Source organism: Acipenser ruthenus, chromosome 36, assembly GCF_902713425.1.
Source record: "Acipenser ruthenus chromosome 36, fAciRut3.2 maternal haplotype, whole genome shotgun sequence".
Lineage (NCBI taxonomy): Eukaryota > Metazoa > Chordata > Actinopteri > Acipenseriformes > Acipenseridae > Acipenser > Acipenser ruthenus.
In genome coordinates, this window is record NC_081224.1 from 2,877,174 (window position 1) to 2,901,259 (window position 24,086).

Consider the following 24,086-nt stretch of genomic DNA (forward strand, 5'->3'; position numbering starts at 1 on the left):
GATAACTTACTCTAATTTTGCAAACCGCAGAACTTGAAATGTAATGCATCAAATCACAGAAATACAGCTTGTGTTCTGATTTTTTTTTTTCAAAGAAAAATGTATTTGGTGCTTCGTGGGTTGAGTTTCTTTTTGTATTTATCAAGTCTTCGATTAGTAATGGAGGAGTTTTTAAATCAAATCAAGAACACCACACGTTTTCTCCCCCCTCAGCCTCCAACCTCCTGACCTGTGCGGTGTGCAGCGTCCCCTTCGAGACCCGCAAGGGGCTGTCGAGCCACGCCCGCTCACACCTGCGCCACCTGGGTGTGGCTGAATCCGAGAGCAGCGGGGCTCCCATAGACCTGCTCTACGAGCTCATGAAGCAGAGAGGCAAGCTGGAGCCCCTGCCACCCCCACAGAGCAGCGCAGCCAAGAAACAAGCAACCTCAGCAGGGGCCACGGGGGCCACAGCGACCAAGGGTGCGCAGGAGCCCAAGCTAGCCAAATTGGGATCCCCAGCAGCCTTCTCTCCCAAGGCGATGGCCCCCTCGCCCTCCCCTGTGCTGAAGAAGGCTCCCGTGTCGTCCCTCCTGCCCAGCGCCTCGCCTCTCGGGGGCGGGGAGCAGGAGAAGGGGGTCAAACCGGCAGCAGCAGGGACCCCCGGAGCCACGACACCCAAACCGTTCTGGGCACCCCAGGAGGACGACGCCCCTCTCAACCTCAGTAAGTTGTGTCTGTCCGTGTGTCTCTGTAACTGTATGTCTCTGCTGTGTCTCTCCGCCTCTCTGTGTTGTTTCTCTGTCTGTGCTGCTGTGTGAGAGGATTATTGAATTTTGTACACCCTTTAAATTCAACTTTTCTAATAAGTGCTGCCTGTGTTTTTTCTCCCTCTGCAGCTGTGGATTTGGATGCAAACAAAGACATCGTGTGCCAGCTGTGCGGCGCCTGGTTCGAGACCCGCAAGGGGCTGTCCAGCCACGCCCGCGCACACCTGCGGCACTTCGGAGTGGTGGACGCCGAGACCAAAGGCTCCCCCATCGACTACCTGCACGAGCTCATCAAGAGGGACGACTTCAAGAAGCGCCTGTCCTCCCTGCAGCCCCTCGACGCCTCCCCCCCGCCGCCCCTCAAGCGCCCCGGCCCCCCCCGGGGCTCCACCCTGCCTCCCCCGGCCAAGAAGCCAAAGAGGGCCCTGCAGATGTTCCGGCTGCCGTCTGGACAGCTGAGCCCCATTACACACAGTAGGCCTCTTTCTTTTAACCCTTTGCAGTCAATTTATTAAGTGCGCGTCAGGTCCAATTTATTTTCACACGTGCAGTTCATTTTAGACGCGCTGTTTAAAAGTATTTTTTTTCCACGTCAAACAGGTTTAAAAGGCCCTGCATATCAACAAAGCACTCACTAGGCATCTCCAGCCCCGCCCCACCCTATAGCTTTCACATATGCTAAGAAATAAATAATAATAATAATAATAGTCGTACATACCGATCAATCATCTCCTGATCACTCGTTTTATCACCAAACGCCTCAATAATGCGATCCAAGTCATTATTTTATTACTATAACATCTCAAAAAAGCTCTGCAAATGTCCGTGATATTCTCTGTGCACTGATTCAGTAACAGCCAGCTTGTTTCCTTATGGCCGCCCCTATCTGATGCCAGGGGCAAGTATGACTATTCATGAGATACGCCCTTTTGTTTTTTCCCCGGCTTGTCTCGGCTCCTGTCGCTCCCACTCGGCCATTGAATGGTTCTCTCGGCTTTCTCCGGAGAAAAAACGACTAAAAACCCGTTTTTGATGATGTCGGACAGGGTCCGACATTGGACCAGATAGGAATAATTGCAATGTCGGTCCAGGTCCGACGTAGGACCGCAAAGGGTTAAACTGAAAATGAATGGAGTGAATCCATTTGCAGAAACATTTTTACATCTGTATCCAGACCTGCGGTCCGTTACAATCCCAGCAGCCTTGTTTGCTAAAATTGCAATTACACCTACAATGCTATGTTGTTCAATTACAATTAGTTACGATTTACGCTGCAGTCAATACAATTATAATTACAAAGATACCAAAAAGTAACATAAACAACTACACACATTAACATGCTCACTCTGTTTATTCTTAGTAGCCAAGCAGTAATCACAGGTCACATAAGAGTTGATCAATCGCATGCTGTCATTACAATTACAACTAGAAGCTGCAACCAACTTTACAGCTTCCAAGGAGTTCTTGTGAAATGTAAGCATTTTGATTGGTTGCCATTCACTCAGTTGTAGACATCACTTTCTGTACATTTGACCTTAAGGAGAGGTCAAAGGTCAAGGCAATTTTTGAATAGGGCATATATGGGTTCCTATCTGTGTTCTGTAGAAACCATGACCCTATCTGAACTCTTGTAAGGAGTTATAAGCTAGTTTTACAACTTGGTCCATCTTTGCTTGTTTGCATATATTCAATCAATCCCACAATCCAACGTGACCTTTTGCTGCCGCACTGTGACCTTTACTGACGCACTACTACTTCCTGAGTCAGCTATACCTGACAATTCCACTGGAACGCTGACAGCTAGCTTTAACTACACCTCGCCCAGACCGGCCAGCTGAGCTATACCTGGGACAGGCAGTGGTAACAAGGCAGTATCTCTCCTTACTCACGGGTGCTCTGCATTTCAGTCACAAATTCACAGATTTCCTTCTTTGCCCAGTGTAATCACAATTGGCTTGTGCAGGATTTAACAAGAGAGCATCGATTTAAAGCTAAGCCAGTCTGAATTTCCAACAGCAGTACAAAAAGCCTTTCATGGAGTTTCCTTTGCTGTTGCATATCTTATTCTGTGATTCAAAGTGTAATAGTTTGAGATACCAAACAAAAAAAAAGTGTTTGTTTATGCATTCGGCACGGCAACTGATGCAAAAAAGGAACCTGTGTTCTCTTGGTTTTGACTTTAACTTGAGACTGGGGTTCTTGTTGTTTCTCTATCTTCTTTCTCTTGTGTCCCCCTCCCCTCCTGATCAGACACTCTGAAGGAGATCGGCTGTGAGTTCTGTGGCGAGTACTTTGAGAACCGCAAGGGCCTGTCCAGCCACGCCCGCTCCCACCTGCGACAGCTGGGCATCACGGAGTGGACTGTGAACGGTTCCCCCATCGACACCCTCCGCGAGCTCATCAAACGCAAGGGGCTGCCCTCTGCCCTGCCCTCCCCCCAGCCCCCTACCCCTCCGGCCGCGGGGCACAAGCTGCTCCCCAAGCCCCAGCGCCACCTCTCCCACCCTCCCCGGCCTCGCCTGCCCCCACCTCCCAGCACCCCTGCACCCGGCTCTCCTTCCCCTTCACCCAGGTCCCCCACTCACTCCACCCCTCCCTCTTCCTCCCCCTCGCACTCCCCCTCACCCAGCCTGCTCAGGAAGCTTCCCTTCGGTCTGGGTCAAGCCAGGAAAATGCTGACCAGTCTGAAGCCAGAGCCGGTGTGCCTGGAGCTGGGCAGAGAGCGGGGAGTGGGAGGGTTCCACAATGATTCCCTGCAGGGGCACCGTGGCTGGGCTGGCCCGGACAGCATCCTGCCTCTCAACCTGGGTAAGTGGATCTGCTGAGTAAGCTTTGCTCCTTTTTTTAACGTTTCCTTTTCAGGGGCTGGTAAGATACCGTAGAAAACAGTTTCTCTAAATTCACGATTTTCAGTTAATTATTCCCTTTTGACCAAGTGTGTCTAGGGGCTGAGATACCAAGCTAAGCGAGTTCACAGCAAGTAAAACGCGTGGCATTCATACTATACCAGACACCTTCCTGCTGTTGACTATGGATATCTCCGCCCCACTCAATCGCTGCTTGTCATCGGCTCAGCTGATCAGAAACGACTAAACTGAAAGTGGCGAAACCTGCACCCAGTACGTAAATGTTTAACCCTAAAGTCTAGGTAGTTAAACAGAATCCAGCATTGTTGCTGATATGTCTGTCTGTCTGTCTGTCTGTCTGTCTGTCTGTCTGTCTGTCTGTCTGTCTGTGTCTCCTTCCGCAGTGGCAGACAGGGAGCCGGTGCGCGACATCCGCTGTGAATTTTGCGGCGAATACTTTGAGAACCGCAAGGGTCTCTCCAGCCACTCCCGCTCCCACCTGCGTCAGATGGGCATCACGGAGTGGACTGTGAACGGCTCCCCCATCGACACGCTCCGGGAGATCATGCACAAGAAAGGGAAGCCCCTCATCATCAAGAAGGAGCCCGGGACCGGGGCGGGCTACAGGGGACCTCCCTGGGAAGAGCGAGGGGGGTACCACCAGCAGCACAAACCCTACGGCTCGCCCAGCCCCTCCTCCTCCTCCTCCTCCTCCAACAAGCCCCAGCTCCAGTCCAGCCCTCCCCGGTTGATGAAGCCCGGCCTGGGGAGCACACTGGCGAGCAGGGAGGTGTCCCTCTCCCCCATCAACGGCAGGGCCCAGGGCGGCTTCCTGTCTCCCCTCGCAAAGAGGCCCCTGCAGGACGGCAGGAGCCCCCCGGGGGCCAGTGGGGAGCCCCTGCGCCAGCAGGGAGGAGGCAGCAGCAGCAGTAAGAGCTACGTTCAGACAGAGCTGTCCTTCAAACCCAAAGCCCTGTCCTCTCCAGAGAAGCCAGCCGCGGCACACATGCGTAAGTGTACAGGCAGCTGGAGGAAATGAAACGAAGCAAACTTTGGCCAGCGGAAGAACTTTTTTTTTTTTTGTAAATCTGACCCAGAAGTGCTGCCCCAGCATTTTGATCCACTCCTAGTTTTATTATGAGTTTAGTAAGACCCACCTGAGCTTGTTACCCATACACTGGGGCTAATCAAGCTTGTATTAAAACCTGGAATGGGTGAAACTACTTTGCAATAGGAGTCTTATTACCATTCCTGTGAGGGCTTGTCATGACGGCTGTTTTGATTGGTTACAAAAATTCTCAAGATGGTTAAAACCTGGAAATGGATTTTAACCCCAAACATTTTAGGAAACGAAACAGAATCAGACACCCCTGTAGTAAAGCACGGGAAAGCACAGCGAGGTATGGTAAAGCGTATCAAACAAACCATGGTAAACTATCCCTGATAAGTTTCCCACAGTAAAAGCATAGCAAAGTGTAATAAAGCACGGTAAAGCCCAAAGAGGTATGGAAAGCATACAGAAGTAAACTTTATCAGGGACACCCTGTCGTTGCTGTTTTAACCGCTTGTTGTTCTGTTGTCTGCAGTGCCAGATGCGAGCTGCGAGCTGTGTGGATTCTACTTTGAGAACCGCAAGGCTCTGGCCAGCCACGCCCGCGCGCACCTGCGTCAGTTCGGCGTGACGGAGTGGTGCGTCAACGGCTCCCCCATCGAGACCCTGAGCGCCTGGATGCGCAGCAAACCCCACAAGGTGGCTGAGGTGCACCGGACCTACATGCAGGGGGGCGGGCCCTACCCCAAGAAGGTGAGGATCGAGGAGGGACGCCCCCAGCTTCACACCCAGCATTAGGGTTAGTGCTGCACGAACCGGTTATTCAGATAAGCTCTCCGCAGGTGTTGACTGCACACATTTTCCATGCCAAGTGAAATGAGTGAAGAAACAGCTGCTTGGGTTTGTGCTGATCGCTGCTTTTCTTAGACTCTGTGGAGCACAGCGATCCACACAAACCCAAGCCGCTGCTTCTTCACTCGTTTCGCTTGGAATGGCAAATTAGCCCAGTCAATTGACTCTCACCTGTGGGTAGCTTCTCCGAATAATCGGTTTGTGCAGCTCTAGTCAAAATTGCATCTTAGCGCTGAATTTACAAACACTAAAAGACACTATTTAATAAATTCAACAACAAACGTGTGTGTTTTGAAAACACTGAAAAAGACTTCTAGTCGAAACGCTTGTGTCTGGATTTAAATGGTGTATGGGACGGCATCGTTCTAAAGTTAAATACAGTCCTTTTTTTATATTTTTATAGTTCATTAGTAGTCTTGCTTTTTGTGGTTCATGAGAAGTTAACACGTTGCGTGTGTGGGCTGTCTATTACACTAATCATTTTGCACAGTTCAAGCAGTGAGCTGTGTCTTGCTGTCCTCTTGCTCAAACTGCAAGAGACGACATCGCTGATATTCATAAAGCTGAGGGAACATGAAGCCACTTTGTGGCTTGGAACTTGCTTTCAGGAGACAGTGCGCGTACATTTTCATGAACCGACATGATTATTATTGTATGACACCTGAAATGAATAAAAAGCATTGGCTTGTGAAAGCAGGTGCTAATCGATGGTCTCTCCACGTCTCTGTTGCAGATGCGGGCAGCCTCTCTCCCCTCGGCAGAGCTGGATTCCTCCCCGTCTGCAGTTCAGCGCTCCCCAGTGGGCAGGCAGACCCCTGGCACCCCCCTGGGGAAGCGAGTGAGCAGAGAGCTGGGGCGAGGGCACTGGGAGATGGGGAGGGGGCCTGAGTGTGGTGGAGTGGGGGTCCCGGGCTCCCCAACATCACCAGTGTTGCACGACCTGACAACCCAACATCAGCTTCTTCATCAGCAACAGCAGGGAGCTCGGAGCGAACTCAACATCCGCTCACCCAGAGGTAAAGACTGCCAGGGTCACACTTACAATGTAAATTACAATTACAATCAGTGTCAATTACAATTACAATGTCAATTACAATCTCAATCACACTGCTATTCTGTTCAAATACAATTACAAGTATGCTGCAGTAATTAGAATGTCAATTATATATATATATATATATATAAAAAAAAAGTAACAAACAACTACTAATGCTAAATACATTTTTAAAAAAGTAAGAGTACATATTTTAAAACTGTTTTAAACAGAGAGGGGAACATTATATATATATATATATATGATAACAGATTTAAATGATTCAAAAATAATTTATTTGAGGACGTTTTGGACAAAAGATTTTCAGCTGTGTAGAAAGAAAAGTAAATGGTGTTATGTGGAGTAGTGGTTAGGGCTCTGGACTCTTGACCGGAGGGTCGTGGGTTCAATCCCAGGTGGTGGACACTGCTGCTGTACCTTTGAGCAAGGTACTTTACCTAGATTGCTCCAGTAAAAACCCAACTGTATAAATGGGTAACTGTATGTAAAAAATAGTGTGATATCTTGTAACAATTGTAAGTCGCCCTGGATAAGGGCGTCGGCTAAGAAATAAATAAATAAATATATATAACTGTGGTTTATCCCAGCAGTTTTAAATGGAATAGCTTAGTTTACTTTAGAAATACTAAAAAGAACAATAAACGTTGTCCTGAAAGTGTGTCTTTAGGGTCAGTGAATGTGTGAAGTGTCTGAGTGTTTGTGAAGTCAGCTCTAGGGAGTGTTCTGTGTTTCTGGATGACGGCTGAGTTTACTGCAGTAGGGGAATCTGCACGTTTATCAAAATCAACCTGTCTGCTTGTCTGTTTGTTGCGTGCTCAGGGTTCGAGAGGAGACCCCTCAAGCACCCGGCCCACCTGGAGGGGGACGAAGCCCTGGAGAGGTGCCCCACGGCCCCCCGAGTCCGCACCATCCCCTCCCTCGTGCCAAAGCCCCCCGCCACTCCCCTCGTCAAGATCTTGGGCAATACATACTGCCTGAAGTGCCGGTAGGTGCTCTGCCACTCCCTTTAATCCTGTGCAGAGCAGGACGAGACACTGTGTACAGCAACCACACCAGCTGCATGCGTATATAGAAATCTCTGTCAGTGCTCTAAAGAGGTTACACTTGAAGAATAAACACGTCTTTAAACCCTGGAGACCTGGTACAGTCCTAGGGCAGGTAGCTCCACTCACGACTGCAGAACATAGTCTTAGTGCAGTGCTCCCTCTTTATAAGGCTGCCCTTTATACAGCAGAGCAGGTTATAAGGCAGCCTGGTTGTGGCTCCCGCTTGCCCCATAATGCCAGTCCAGCAGCACTAGTGTTCTCGTTATAAGGCAGAGCACTACGGCTCCCGACCGCAGCGTTATAAAGGGCTTGCGCTGCATTTTATTTAGCTGGATTAGTATTTTTGTAGTAGGATTGTAATTAGGATTTCATTTTACTATTTGTGTTTTATTTAGTAGTAGTTATTTTAGTTTTCGTTGCAGGGATGGAAATAAGACTCCTGTTGCATAGCACTTTGCCAGGTTTTACTACGCACATGATTAGCCACAGGGTATAGGTAATAAGCTCACATGTGTCTTAATAATAGTAAAACCAGGAATGGATCACACTGCTGTGCAATGAGAGCCTTATTTCCATCCCTGCATTAAATAATACTTCATTTACCTGTGTGCCTTTTTAAAATAACTAAAAGTAAAATATCACATCATTACAATACCACCCTCCACCTTACACCACACCAGGCTTGTCAGTAACAGTGTGTCTGTCTCTGTGTGTGTGTGTGTCTGTCTCTGTGTGTGTGTGTTGCAGGTTCTGTGACGTGCAGTTTGTCGGTCCGCTCTCCATGCAGGAGGATTGGATCAGGCACTTGCAGCAGCACATCTTGGAAATGAACTTCCCCAAATCCGTCCCCCCTCTGGAGGAGAGCAGCCCCCCCGCGGAGTCCACGGACACCGCCGCACAGGTCCTGTAGGGGGTGCCACCAGCCAACCATAGTCATTTTATACTTTTAAAAAAAAACTTTATGAACTCCAAAGAACAGGTCTGACTGGTGCCATTGTTTTTGGTTGGAAGTGCCCTGTCTCCCTGCCTTGGGGGGTGGGGGAGGAGGAGAGGGGGGGCTTACTTGTTTTAACTGGGAGCTCTTCTTTTGTCATCGAGGGTCTGACCGTAGAAGAACACACAATAGTGAATACATGTCACTTCACCCTTGAGGAATTGATTCTATTATATAACCGCGACACATACTTTATTAAGTGGCTTAGACTCTTAACTAGTATTACTGCTTCTACTGCTGCGTCAAAATGTCTTACATTTCTGTATGTTTCTTTCTGTTTTTGTTTTAAGAGAAACGTCCTGAGAAGGTTTGAGGGGAAAGGATTATTATTATTATTATTATTATTATTATTATTATTATTATTATTATTATTATTATTATTTTTTATTTTATTTTGCACAATGTTTTAATAAAATAACTTCTTTAAAGAAATGCAAATCTAAGGCAGGGATACAGGGAATGGATTGTGTCAACTCCCAGTAGACCTGCTTTTTTGAGAAGTCTAATCCAGCCTGCAGTGAATCTCGCCATTGATTGTAGATCTTGTAGGAAAATAATTAGGAGGTAACTAATTCCACGTTGCCATCTGCATCATTAAACCAGTGTGTTAAACATCTCGTTTGCAGTATCAAACTGGGGCTGCAGCCACTTCCATCTGCAGTCTACAATCCAATCTGCATCCGGACATTACACTGAAATCAAAGACTGCTCATGCATCATGTGTTTTACTCTTTCTAAATGAAGTTCCCCCCCGACCAGTATAACACATCGATTTAACTTCTGACGATTTTCTGAAATGTGAAAGCACGGTGCATTGTGGGATATCAAGACCTTCCAGGACAATCCCTCACATGAAAACGGGAGTGAAGTACGACTCGAAAGTTCCTCGGTGTGGTAAATCCTGGAGATTATCTGCGGACCCAGTGTTATAAAATGTTCGTATTCCAAGGACCCCTGAGGCTCTGGTGCTATAGATGAATTCTGTATTAATCCCACAGACCTTGTTAAAGACCTCTTCCCAGGCAGTTCCCTCGCAGGTGTGTAGCGCGTCCTTCTTACAGACTTGTGATTGTGAAGTAAAGGGCTTGGGTCTCTCTAGAGGTCCAGATGCTAACATAATAAAACACACTGTTGTTGTTTTTATATTTTTAAAAGTCCAGGTCAAATGGGACTCTAAAAATACAATTTAATTAGAAATATATATAGACACACATACGTTTTATATATCTATATATAATGTATGTACCTCTTCTCTTGGTTTCTGTTGGCAAATGAATGGTATTGCGGAAGCTTATTCCATTTATACAGTAGCATTTCTGTCTCCTGTCTTTTGAAGCACTTTTGATCTGCCAGTTTGGGACATGGCACAGAAAATATACCTTGTGTTCCTCTTAAAACCTGTTCACTCTGTTCGTTTTTGTCTCTGGTGCTGGTAACACAAACTGAAAAGTATTTGTCTTGATTTTAAGTATTTTTCTTTTTAAATGGTCTTCCTTTTTCCTTCCCTAACAAAATATTTCCGCTGTAAAACATTAAAGGTAAAACAACTCTAAGAAGCAGACAAACGTTTTGGTGACACTGAACAAGGCACTACCCGACACGTTTGTCCACAGCGCTTGCTTTCTTACAGTTTAAGTGTGATTGGGCGTTTTTGAAGTGGTGGAAGCTGTAAACCAATTAATGGTGGGCTCCTATCGTCTACCTGTGCTAGTACAGCACAGTCCTGTGCTTCAGTACTAACTTAGGGACCAAATGCCCCAACTCTCCTTTCCTTGCTTCTGAATGATAGAGTATGCCCTGATCGAGGGGGCTCCATTCACACTCGCAGGTGTGCTCTCTGCAATATTGATGTCTCAGGAGGCAATAAAGACATTCAGTCTGGAAGCCATTGTTTCCTGGGTTCAGGCAGGGCTGGAAATAAGACTCCCATTGCATTGCAGTCTGATCCATTCTTGGTTTTACTACAGACCCAAGTTTGTTGCCTATACACTGGTTAATCAAGCTCATAGTGAATCCTGGAATGGGTGAAACAGCTATGCAATAGGAGCTATAGGGATGTAAGGCAATATGTCCAGTTGACCCTGTCTCTTATTGTATAGAAGTGTCCTCTGATGAGTACTGCTTTGGTTTTGGCCCCTTAAAGTGAGAAATGAGAAGACACTGCTGCAGCATAAGAGACAGGGTCAAAGCACGGTTTATTAAAACAATAAAGCACACAGTTAGTGCCGTTATCTGTATTTGCTGGATTTCTGGCAGTATCTGATTGGAAGCAGGAGTCAGTTACCTTTTTTCAGTTTCAATTTCCTTTTCCCTTTGAGTAAATTCCAATTCCTTCAAAGGATGGAGCGGTACTCGATTGTAAAAGTGATGGAAGGACAGCTTTTCTTGTTTTGAAATGTTCAGATTGGATGTATGTACTACCTGATCAATAAACGGTAACTACTTCTTAAAGGTAGTTACAAACAGAAGTATCGGCACACCCCACCAACATCCGAAATAAATCACACTTGTTTTACCACAACAGAATGGTTTCCATCACTTTGTCTAGACGAGAATTCAAAGGTGTACCAGCTTTATATTCATCCTTTCTTTACTGTAATATGATGCAGCAATTTCAAAATGAAAGGAAATGCTGTATTAAAAAGCATAGTCAAGACTGATTATTAAATGTTTGTTTCAGCACTGTTTGTCATTCAAGTTTTCATTAATCTTCCAGTCATGGATGTATTATTATTATTATTATTATTATTATTATTATTTTGAATCACCTGAGAAATCACATTGAATTAATAAATGAATTTAAATAACGATTCCATAACATGAAATGGCATTGTGGTATTTTATTATAAGCTGCACGGTTTTAAGGTTTATTCAGATTTACCAATAAAATACTCAGGTATGCACAGATATAAAGCGACAGATTATGAAGAAGCGCATAAATAAATGAAGTTACATTTTTCAAAGGTAGATATAAAGATGTAAACCTCTGTGTTAATATACATTAATAGAGGAATTCGTATGGGGTTACATATTCACACACTGTATATTTAAGCTTCCAAGCCAAGGGATGGGAAGCCTATTATGTTTATTATTATTATTATTATTATTATTCCACACAAACACCATCGCAGAGTTATGAAAACGCATACGTAAGTAGATGCCTATGGCTGGACAACTAGACTCGCGTCCCCGAATGAAAAAGTCACATGGTTTGACCGCCATATTGGATCTCGTGGAAATTTTGGGAATTTTTCAAAACTCTTGCCTTTAAAAACAATTTAAGGTGGAACTGTGACAATGGCAGCAGATAGTGCAGCAATGGCCTATAAAAAACATACGTTCAACCGAGGTCGATTGAACAATTACTTTGCCCACAACGCTGGATTGGCGCCAAATATTCAACAATCTTCTTAAACCGCAACGTCAATCGACACCTAAATTGGCACGCATGTTCATGACCAGGTCCTTTCTACCGTTTGTAAAATCCAAGCTTTTTTGCTAAAAAAACATGGCCGTGGCCCGCAAATAACCGTTTCACGATGGCTCTATTTTCATACATTCGTGCATAAATCCAAGGTGCAATACACTACAGTCATGAAACTTTATATGACCATAGAGATTCACGTAAAGTACTGGTGATATGAAAATGACACATTTTGGTCACATGGTTTGGCGGCCATATTGATAATTGTAAGAATTCTTTTGCAACCCATAACAAGAACACTGTTGCGCTTATGCTCTTCAGTGTCAACACAATTGTACAGACCGTTGGAAAGTAATAACTGCTGAAGATTGAAACCGATGGCTCACACGGTGTGGCGGCCATATTGGAATTTACGTTGAAATTTTAACTCCTAGGGTGTGCCGACAGGGTCAAAGTTATAATGGAACACGTATAGGAAGTCATGTGCTCTATGAAAAAATGTCATCGTCCGTGACCTCTGACCTCTCCTTAAGGTCAAACGGTGATGAATGACATCAACATACGCACCTGGCTATAAAACTGCCTATAACCTCTGATCGGCTGCACCAAAATGCACAAAATTTGACATGGATGTAGAGGACTATAGGATGTTGTGCCGTGGTCAATATGGCGGCCTTTGGTCACATGGTGTGGCAGCCATCTTAGATTTAATGACAATTTCGGGGAATTTTCAAAAGTATTCTCATATTTGTGCCAAAATTTACATAGTTAGCACAGTTGTGATGATAATGTTTCATCTATAATAACCAATGCGCTTAAATTTCACGATAACGGCTTGGAAGCCTTTATAGTTGCTCGCAACTCTAGTTATTGTTCTGGGAAGTTGGCTGTGTTGAGCAAAACCTTTTTGTGTGAACCTTTTTCAAAACAATTCCTATAAAGGAGTTGAATGGAGGAAAGTAGAGACCAATTCTTTCCACGTTCGCCAGGCAAAAGGATATTTTACTATAATTCATATATTGTTTACAGTTTAGTATGCCCCCTTTTTTAAATTAGCAAACGGATCATTCAGTATCATCAGCCAATCCGCTTCCAGCTCTAACAGGTCTAATACACAGAAGATGCCCGCTGGAACGTCACCGCATCACCTGTGAATCAAATTTAAAATCGATCCGCGCAAGGAAAACGTTTTTTGTTTAAATATATATAAAAGTTAATGTTGTTGAAGCTGACACCCTGGGATCCTTCAAGAAGCTGCTTGATGAGATTCTGGGATCAATAAGCTACTAACAACCAAACGAGCAAGATGGGCTGAATGGCCTCCCCTCGTTTGTAAACTTTCTTATGTTCTTATGTTCTAATGAAATCCCTCCCCCCCCAAAAAAAAAAAAATTGCATTGTTTATTTTACGAATGATGTTATTTAAGGGTTGCAATGTTTTAGTTTGCCATCCGATGGCAGCATAACACACACCACCAACTAATGGTGCGAGGTGACCACTAGGTGGTGACAAAGCTAATTCAGAAATTACTACTGTCGTGTACGTGTCACTATTTAATCATTCTCGTAGCTGATGCACAGGTAAAGCCCCACTGAATCATCTATTAATCAATGCACAGTATCTGCATCAGTGTGTTTGATAGAAACGGAGTGGTCTGCAGTTTATATCAATTAAAGCGACGCATATCTCTTGTTTTAATTCATATTTAGTGGAATAGGGAGAGATTTCAAATGATTAGTTTCTGATTAATTCAGTTCTTAATTGGCCACTTAAATGATTGTGGTCAATTAATTTCAGAAGACAAGCTAAACAAACTAGGTTCACGTTCCTCCCTGCGCACGGTATCCAATTTAGCAAGGTTTGTAATGTACGTTTACGCCGCTGCATGTATCTCTAAATACCTATGCGTGTTTTGTTTTAGCAGTGCCATTTTCACCACACTATTAAAAAACAAACAAAAAAACGATATAGAAGTATTTTAAAATAATTCAGTGTCAGGTGACATTATGAATACGTGTTAATGCTTACACGCTTCAGACTATAGAGGCACATAAACACCACACTAAACATCTGGGCGGGTATGAAGAATGAAACGTGTTTATATCTCGTTGTGTGAGATTTCTGTGTAATTAGCATTATCTTTTTACAAGAGCTGTATTCCTTTCAGGGAATTTGATAGCGAGGGGGGAGTTAAACCGCGAATCAATACTGTACTCCAAACGCGCGGTTAGTATAACAGCAAAGTGAATATTAAATCGGCCGCGTTTCAAGCAAGGTTAAAGATATTTTCTGGAAAGAATGAAACCCTTTAATGGTATAAAACAGAGACGAATACAATACCCGGAGAAATACCGAACTCGTCCGCACCAGCCGTTTAAATATACCTTTCTGAAAATGAGCTTTTAGTAATGTTTAAACTTTACAATGCATTAGTAAGACCTCACCTAGAATATTGTGTTCAGTTCTGGTCACCTCGTTACAAAAAGGATATTGCTGCTCTAGAAAGAGTGCAAAGAAGAGCAACCAGAATTATCCCGGGTTTAAAAGGCATGTCGTATGCAGACAGGCTAAAAGAATTGAATCTATTCAGTCTTGAACAAAGAAGACTATACGGCGATCTGATTCAAACATTCAAAATCCTAAAAGGTATAGACAATGTCGACCCAGGGGACTTTTTTGACCTGAAAAAAGAAAAAAGAAGGACCAGGGATCACAAATGGAGATTAGATAAAGGGGCATTCAGAACAGAAAATAGGAGGCACTTTTTTACACAGAGAATTGTGAGGGTCTGGAACCAACTCCCCAGTAATGTTGTTGAAGCTGACACCCTGGGATCCTTCAAGAAGCTGCTTGATGAGATTCTGGGATCAATAAGCTACTAACAACCAAACGAGCAAGTCGGGCCGAATGGCCTCCTCTCGTTTGGAAACTTTCTTATGTTCTTATGTTCTTATGTTCTTTTTTTTAGTGCTTAACGCGTGTGTTTGGAGAACGGGAGTGCGCGGTCGTGGAAGATGCGTTTAACTGTGTTACACCTAGTCCGCTTACTGAAGTGCCCGCTGTACACAGCAGTGCAGACTCGACTAATAATAACTGCGCTGTATGCATTGTGGATTATATTTATAACAATGCGATGCAATACGGAACGTACTTTACTGCAATAAACACGTTTAATGAAAGCAATTTCAATATCTACCGTCACGATCAATAGCAACTCCGTAGCAATGCATGCACCTATTATTATTATTATTATTATTATTATTATTATTATTATTATTATTATTATTATTATTATTATTATTAACAATAACAATAAAAATAATAACAATTTAAAAAGCATAGTTTACTACGTTTCTTTTTTCTAATTTAATTCTAAAGTTTGAAACACCCAAAATCTAAAATTATTAGTATTAGCATCTACAAGTATTAGCAATGTTTAATATTGATGCGTGTCATTTGTATAGGAGGTAAATTATATTATTATTATTATTAGTAGTAGTAGTAGTAGTAGTAGTAGTAATGTTGCAAATACCTCATTGGATTACAAGATAAAGGATATATTGTATGCTGCCCAGTATCAGTACTACATTGTTAAAATAAATATCTACAAAATAAAAAAACTCTGTAGTGACATCTTTCCGTACAGTATCGCCTCCTTCATAGTTAACATAAAACATAACCCTGTCTTTAATGAAAGCATGTCCAGGTGCGATATTAACACTGCTGTGCAGCTTGCTTCAGGAGGACGTGCGCGTTCATGTTATAATTAGACACAGTGCGGAGTCCAGTCCCGTGTACCCGAGTCCGAGCTGCGATCCGCGCTCACACAAACATTGGAGTTCATGCGCACGATCCGCCTAATCGCGGAATGTCTTAATGTGAGTCACACCCGGTAACACAGCATGCATTGCATGTACTGCCCCGTTATTCTATCATTTTAATATATTCCGGCTGTTCCCGTTTTTAAATTCTCCTACAGCACACCCGAAAATAATGTCACGCGTGTGCTGTGTTTTAACTATAAATAGCAAATATTCCGAAATTATTATTATTATTATTATTATTATTATTATTATTATTATTATTATTATTATCACCGGTATTGCAGTAAATTCTACGATTGAAGCGATTTTACATACAGCGAAAAAACTGTTGTATACATGTTTTTAAATATGTTAGTATCTTCAGTGTTTTCCTTGTCGGTGTAACGCGCTATTAAAACACCGCCGGTTATTCGTCTGGTTTATTGCAGTGTATTTTCTATTTTGTATGTAATACAGTTAAGCACCGCTGCTGGACCGCGCGCAAAAATCACTTTACGTGTTAAAATTAAAATCAAAACAAAACGTGGGTTGTTTTCATGATATTAGGTGCGCTGGTTTTAACGGGGCGCGCCGCTTCCGAAACGCTTCGTGCAATGCCGATTAAGAGCTGGTTTTGTTAAGCGAAATGCAAGCAACCATTTTTAAAAAAAGATACAGAAAGTAAACGCGTTCCATGTGCCTGCTTCAATTGGATTTCAGGGTACGTGTTCGAACCATGCTTGTTACATCTAAAATGATTCTGTTTGTTTGTTCTGGAAATGTAAACGCGTCTTGATAAAGAGAGATGATTAGATAGTAGGTTTACCACACCATATCACTGATGTGGTAAAAGTACTTTCTAATCACCTTGTATACGGTCAATACAAATGTGCAGAATATCAAAGGTATGGTAACACTCAGCAAGCTTCTGAGGAGACTGGATTTTTCAAGAAACAAACAAACCGCAGCATACAAATAATGAATTCCAGCCCATACGATTAAACAAGCTGTTGGGTCCATTCTAACACAGTGCCACGAGTCGGGGGTGTGATGAGTGATCATCGAGATTCCTGTCTTTAGCTTGTATATCGACTTTATTGGAAGACAAATTCAAACATGATGAAATTCGAGTCAGAATTTGTTTTTTTACCGATAAAGTTACAAAGCTCCACGCGTCTGGACTATAGTCCAGTCTGACCGAAAAGCACTATCTATAACAGAGGCTTCTTTAAAAGCCGGTATGCACCGTTTAAAAAATACTATCACATAGAAAAATACTATAACATAGTAAAATACTATAACATAGTAAAATACTCCACAGTGCTTTGTAGTTTTCGGGTACTATTATTTTTGTTATGCATGCAATAGTATAGACGTACAGCATTGCTTCATATCTTTATATATATATATATATATATATATATATATATATATATATATATATATATATATATATACTGTATCTATACTGTATCTATATCTATATCTATATATAAGCCTAGAGAGAGAGAGAGAGAGAGAGAGAGAGATAGATAACCTTTTGCTGTTGCACCTTGTTTGCTCTATGGTTTCATGCACGGCAGAAACACACACACACACAGACACACAGACAGACACACTCACACGCACACACTCACACGCACACACACTCTCACACACAGAGACAGACACACACACACGCCCGCATTTAAATCTTGCATTCCAGTACCAACATAAAAAATGCAGATTCAGAAAAAAAAAAGTCTGCATGAAAACATTATATTAAAACTTCATACGTTACAGCGAAGAAAGTCCTATGTGTTTCTTTAAAAAAAAAAAAAAAAAAACAGCACCGCACTGTCATTGTATTCCGATCCAAAGGCAATGATGGTGTGCTAGAGCCACAGTTTAGCCTGTAGCCCTTCCTGACTGAAGTGAGAACCACAGCACTACTCAATTTCTCCTCAGAACTGGATCGGAGACACGCGCGACGATTCTCCCATTCCCTCCTCCCTCTCCCCCCTCTCTCTCTCTTGCTCCCTCCCTCTCTCTCATCGTCTCCCACTCTCTCTCCTTCTCTCTCTCTGCATCATATCTCTCCCAACTCACAGGGGCTGCATTTCCTCCTGGAACTATCATCAATAACAGCAGCGAGGAAAATTAAGTTCTCTCCCCGCTTCAGATTGGAGCCACACTTCATTTTGGAATACCGTTACAAGCCAACAGAAACAACTTATTCGTCCTCCCCTCCCCGCTTCCTGGAAGCGAATACAGTATTGCCCGGTTTCCTTGTTTTTCATACCCAGGTAGGTAGTTTTCTGTGCGTGTGAATGTGTACAGTGTCCAGCATTCGCGGTCTGTGTCTCGTAAGAGGTATGCGCTTTCAAATGCGCCAGGATATAATACCGACAGCGCGCACAACTGCAAGGTATTTGTTCTAAAATATTGGTGCAACTTTTGTATGTAACGCGTTTTCACAGCCGTTTCTCCTGTGGAGTGCATTGCTGTTTGACTTGCATTGCCTTTCTTCGTATATTCTTACTTGTTTGGTTTTTGTTTGGCACACGCAGCTACAGACCTTTCCAAACCTTGTACTATTTTTGTAACGTGCCGTCAACACTCCGTGTGTTTTTATGCAACTTCTGTGCCACATCATTCGTAACAAGAACTCCAGTCTGTACTGTAGTCTATCGTGGATTTGTAAGAAAAACGTGTTAATATCTTGAAGTCGCGCATATCTTACAGTCGTCTCAAACCGGTTCACACCGTGTTCATATATCAATACAGCCTAATTCATGTGTTCTACCCATTCTACACGCAAGGTGTTAACATATCAGACAACACAGTGACATAACTGGTGTCCTGTCTGTCTGTCCCTACATCCAATAAATTATTATTATTATTATTATTATTATTATTATTATTATTATTATTATTATTATTATTATTATTATTATAGTCACAGGCAGTTCCCGTGTAATTATAGCTCCCTGGAATAATTTTAATAATTTGCATATCTGCTAAGTGGTTTACGCTGCCGGTGGTGTTAATCTAACGCAATTAAACCCTGTCCATTATTGCATACAGCGCTCGCGTTAATAACCATGGCATAATCTTACTATTAACTGCGCTCTACATAACCAAGTGCTGTTTTTCCAAATTGCATTAGCGGTTCCAAATAAGGGTTCGCGTGTGTTTAGTTGAAATACCCACGTGGTTCCAGGTTTACGCTCTAGAACCCTTGTTTTACTAGATTCTATAAAGAACCGTGCTTTTTAATGGACAGCAAGGCGTTGCACACACTGGATTGAAAAGGAAGGTAAATAGCGATGCACAGAACAGGTGTGTCAAATACGGATGTATGATTCTATTATAGAATGCGAGTGTTTCCACGGACCCAGTTATATAGAAATATATTATTATTATTATTATTATTATTATTATTATTATTATTATTATTATTGTTATTTATTTCTTTATTAAGTATAATACAAATATTTAGCATAAATAACAAAATAGGGATTAAAGGGAATTTTACGCATATGCTTTTTTTGTTTTTTAATTTTGGATTACAAAATATAGCCTATAAAAGCCCTGACTGGTATACATGTCTTTTTAAAATATTTTATTACCACTAATCAAGATATTATTAAACCTTTTTAGTAAAAATACCCACGTAATTATTTTTTTTTAAACACATTTTGTAGTAATGTTTTACAGTTCAATACAAACTATACATTTCGAAGCGTGACGCGAATATAGTTCTAAATGACGCACTGACTATAATTCCGTGTCACAATCATGTTGGGCTTGTCTTCCAGTTTATATACAAAATTAAAAAAATAATAGAACCTGTATTTTTAATTATAAGAAATCGGATTCTGTAAACTGGTGAGGATAATAATTGCGTTAGATTAACACCACCGGCAGCGTAAACCCCTTAGCAGATATGCAAATTATTAAAATTATTCCTGGGAGCTATAATTACACGGGAACTGCCTGTGACTATAAATTATAATTATGATTGTTATAATAATAATAATAATAATAATAATAATAATAATAATAATAATAATAATAATAATAATAATAGCATTTTCTTTTGCCTTAACCGTTTAAAAATATATTGTTAGTGCCGTTAATAATAATAATAATAATAATAATAATAATAATAATAATAATAATAATAGTCTACTGACCAGTTCAAACTGTTTTCCAAACTCAGTTCACATTGTTACTGTAAGTACGCCCATAAATTTACATAATAATAATAATAATAATAATAATAATAATAATAATAATAATAAGCGCTTGTGTTTAAGTCTACGACATCTCAATCTGTAGTCTGTTGATGATGATGATATATTTTTATTTATATATATGTATATATTGTTATTGTTATTGTAGTTTTTATTATTATTAAAATAGTATTGAGACCGCTTTATTATTATTATTATTATTATTATTATTATAAAGCGGTCTCACTCAATACTATTTTATAATTTAGACTGCTATAGTAACAAACGAGCAAGATGGGCCGAATGGCCTCCTCTCGTCTGTAAGCTCTCTATATTTAATGTAATGTACAATATATATATATATATATGTTTATATTTTAGTTTTCTACATTTCCCCTTGAATGAATTTCAGTTCTCAAATGTTTTAATTTAATGGAAACATCGTTTAGATCGATTCCATCGTTAAGATAGACTTAAAATAAAGTTATAGTTTTCAAATACTGGCTGCGTTTTCTTTCTTTTCCAGCATCAAGTGAAAACATATGTAAGGAAATAATGCTTACTAACATTATTTTAGCGCAATTGTGAACCGTGACCGTTGAAAAATGTATTTGAATGCGGTCTTCTGTAAAATAAATAAAAGAAAATAAATCGTTAAAACAGATCCACCTAATTGATGATTTCGTACATTTTCTTAGGGTTAGCGGTAAGACGCCTTAATTCAAACTGTAATAATAATAATAATAATAATAATAATAATAATAATAATAATAATAATAATAATATCAATAATACTACTACTACTACTAATAATAATACTACTAATAATGCTAATAATAATAATAATAATAATAATAATAATAATAATAATAACAGAAAAAAAAAACACAAATTGTGACATGTAAACCATGATACATTTTATTCCACACGAACGTCATGTAATCAAAGAAACTACAACATGATATCGCAAAATAATTTTTCAATTCTTGTCAGTTTTTCGTCGTGTATCTGGAAAGCCACAAAGCGGTGTGTAATTCAATATGTTAACGTAACCTTATTCAGCAGGTTTTCATTCGACTTTATGAAGCACAATTAAGTAATTTCTTTCAGCCAAAGCTATATTCACTGTTCGACCGCGCTGTTTACAAATCGCGTCATACAGAGCCTCTCGAACGAATGGGATCATTCGAAAAACTCATTTTAACGAGTGTCACTCCGCGTGAGCGAGATCATATGATGGGTATTTTATTAAGATTAAGTAGCCCTATGCATATGTTGTAAGTCATCAAATTAACAGCCCGTTCTTATCAGTTTGCCAGTAAGCTGATACAAGTCTGCCCTGACAAACGCTGCATTCTGGCTTGAGATTGCCTATGAGAAAACAACCAGCAAAGAAATAGCGGAATGCTTCACGAGTCTCTGTTTCGTTGCCCGTTTAATTGTCGGCTGTGAATAGCAAGCTTGTGCACCGCAGCGTTGATTGAGGCGATTTATAATGAAGACATTGAATTTGACAACTGCATTGTGTGATAAATAGATCATTATATATATATATATATATATATATATATATATATATATATATATATATATATATATATATATATATATATATATAATTATTAGTAAAACGTTGCCATTGTCACAGGCAGTCATGCAAACAATGTATGAGATTATTATATTTAGTAGGACAGTAAAGTCGTTGACGTTTCGATTCTTGTCGCATAGCTTTTTTTTTTAATATATATAATGATATTATTAATAATAACTAGTGAGATTTTGCTCTATTATCTACATTAAATAAGATATTTAAAAATAACTACAACTTCAGATGCTATGACTTTTATGATGTTATTTAATACTAATAATACATTTTAGTTATAGTTATACATTATCTGATTTGATCTAGAATATGATATCCAAATACCTTAATAATAATAATAATAATAATAATAATAATAATAATAATAATAATAATTAGCCTTACAATAACACTGATAATTATACAATTGTAAACTATATTAACCCATTAAGTGCCATTGTTATTATTTCAGCACAGGACTTTGTAATTTGTACCTGTTTTTTTAATTTTCTCTTTAACTATATTTCTAAAGGCCAGAGAACGATTGAGAAGTATTATTATTATTATTATTATTATTATTATTATTATTATTATTATTATTATTATTAGTAGTAGTAGTAGTAGTAGTAGTAGTAGTAGTAGTAGTATACAGTAATAACTCATGTGTACAGTTAAACTATGTAGTTGAAAGTATACACAATGCGTTATTGAGTGTCGAGGCGTGCAGAAGCGGAACTGTGATTATTCTGAGTGGGGGTCTGAGCTGATAAAGCGCCCCACTCCCGAGTCATTAAACTGCTCGCTAATGTGCTTCAAGGCTGGACTGCACATGCATAACAAGCAGTCCATTTATACTGTTATTTTATATCCATTTACCATGGCCTTGCAGGGGACCCCCTGTTATTTCTGTTGATAACACTTCCAGCCTCCAGTGTTTCCATTTCAAACACAACAATATGAACGTATGAAAGCACAATACGAATCATTAGGAGTTATGTGACCATGTGCTTAAACTAATGATTACATCATTTCTGTTTCAACAACACGACTATGGGTAGCGCATTCCATCCCCTCACTGCTCTCTGTGTGAAGAAGAGTCTCCTTCAGCAACATGACTAGGTAACCCATTCCATCCCCTCACCACTCTCTGTGTGAAGAAGAGTCTCCTTCAGCAACATGACTAGGTAACCCATTCCATCCCCTCACCACTCTCTGTGTGAAGAAGAGTCTCCTTCAGCAACATGACTAGGTAACCCATTCCATCCCCTCACGCTCTCTGTGTGAAGAAGAGTCTCCTTCAGCAACATGACTAGGTAACCCATTCCATCCCCTCACCACTCTCTGTGTGAAGAAGAGTCTCCTTCAGCAACATGACTAGGTAACCCATTCCATCCCCTCACCACTCTCTGTGTGAAGAAGAGTCTCCTTCAGCAACATGACTAGGTAACCCATTCCATCCCCTCACGCTCTCTGTGTGAAGAAGAGTCTCCTTCAGCAACATGACTAGGTAACCCATTCCATCTCCTCACGCTCTCTGTGTGAAGAAGTGTCTCCTTCCCATTGTCCTAAGTCTATTGCCACTTCATTTTTAACTGTGTGTCCTCTGCTCCAGGTTGTGTTGTGTTTAAAGTGTTGGTCTGGGTTAATTATGTCAACTCTCCCCACGATTCTTCTTAGTTCCAGGCGATTGAGTTCTTGACTGCTCCAAAGAGAGAGCTTGGTTTTGATCAGTTACCACAACTAGATGATTTGCTTATTTAAGCTTCTAACAACTCCCACAATGCATACAACCGCTATCTTTAATGTTACACACACTGTCCCTCAATCTTGATCAGTTTTATACAGAGATAATACATTGGAGTCTCTACTTTTAACACATTTCTTCCAGAGTTTAGCCTGCTGTGCACTATACTGTCAGAAACCAAGCACAGGTTGACATTTTCCACAAGTCGTTTTAACTGTACAAGTCGTTCTATCCTTATAGAAGTTTACCATTGTAAAATAGTAGCAAACACAGTGAAAGCATGGTAAATCATGGATTTCACTTTCATTAAAAATCTGTGAAATATACATGCTTCAAAATTAGCATGATTACTCTCTTCAGTTTATGTACAGTGCATGTACATGTGTAAACGTTTGCTCTGGTAAATATGTTCGTAGTGAGATATCCGTAAAATGAAGTTGCTGCAGATGTTTGAGAGAGAGCTGCTTTAATCACTGATCTTGCTGAGTCTGAGTCTTTAAGTGTCATAACTGCTCTTCATATTCTTCATATAAGAGAGTCTTAAGTCTGCTTTCTGCTCGCTTGTCGCTGGTTTCAGTAACTACAATACAGCACTGTCCGTTGCCTTGCACTAGACTTTACTCAATTTAATTCAATTCAATGATGACCGTCCGCTTCCGCACAGATACTCTGATTTCCACACTAATAAATCTTGTGAATACCCGCTTCTACATAGATCCGATG

At 40.9% G+C, this 24,086-nt stretch overlaps 2 protein-coding genes across 4 annotated transcripts in view; both read left to right on the top strand.

Moving 5' to 3' along the window:
• The window catches only part of LOC117962716 (protein Wiz-like), a 30,971-nt gene extending 19,554 nt beyond the window's left edge, over window positions 1–11,417 (top strand). For 2 of the 3 annotated variants that reach the window (XM_059007851.1, XM_059007852.1), the window contains exons 7-14: window positions 214–705; window positions 879–1,223; window positions 3,000–3,557; window positions 4,000–4,605; window positions 5,182–5,399; window positions 6,232–6,514; window positions 7,372–7,537; window positions 8,346–11,417. In XM_059007851.1, coding sequence (XP_058863834.1) covers window positions 214–705; window positions 879–1,223; window positions 3,000–3,557; window positions 4,000–4,605; window positions 5,182–5,399; window positions 6,232–6,514; window positions 7,372–7,537; window positions 8,346–8,508 — 2,831 coding nt within the window. In that variant the 3' untranslated portion in view covers window positions 8,509–11,417. The remainder of the gene's footprint in view (window positions 1–213; window positions 706–878; window positions 1,224–2,999; window positions 3,558–3,999; window positions 4,606–5,181; window positions 5,400–6,231; window positions 6,515–7,371; window positions 7,538–8,345) is intronic. The other variant, XM_059007853.1, reaches the window with a different exon arrangement.
• Window positions 11,418–16,514: 5,097 nt separating this feature from the next.
• The window catches only part of LOC131706570 (LIM homeobox transcription factor 1-alpha-like), a 49,813-nt gene continuing 42,241 nt past the window's right edge, over window positions 16,515–24,086 (top strand). Inside the window, exons 1-2 of the mRNA XM_059007913.1 lie at window positions 16,515–16,541; window positions 17,719–18,105. Of these exons, the coding sequence (XP_058863896.1) occupies window positions 16,515–16,541; window positions 17,719–18,105 (414 nt within the window). The remainder of the gene's footprint in view (window positions 16,542–17,718; window positions 18,106–24,086) is intronic.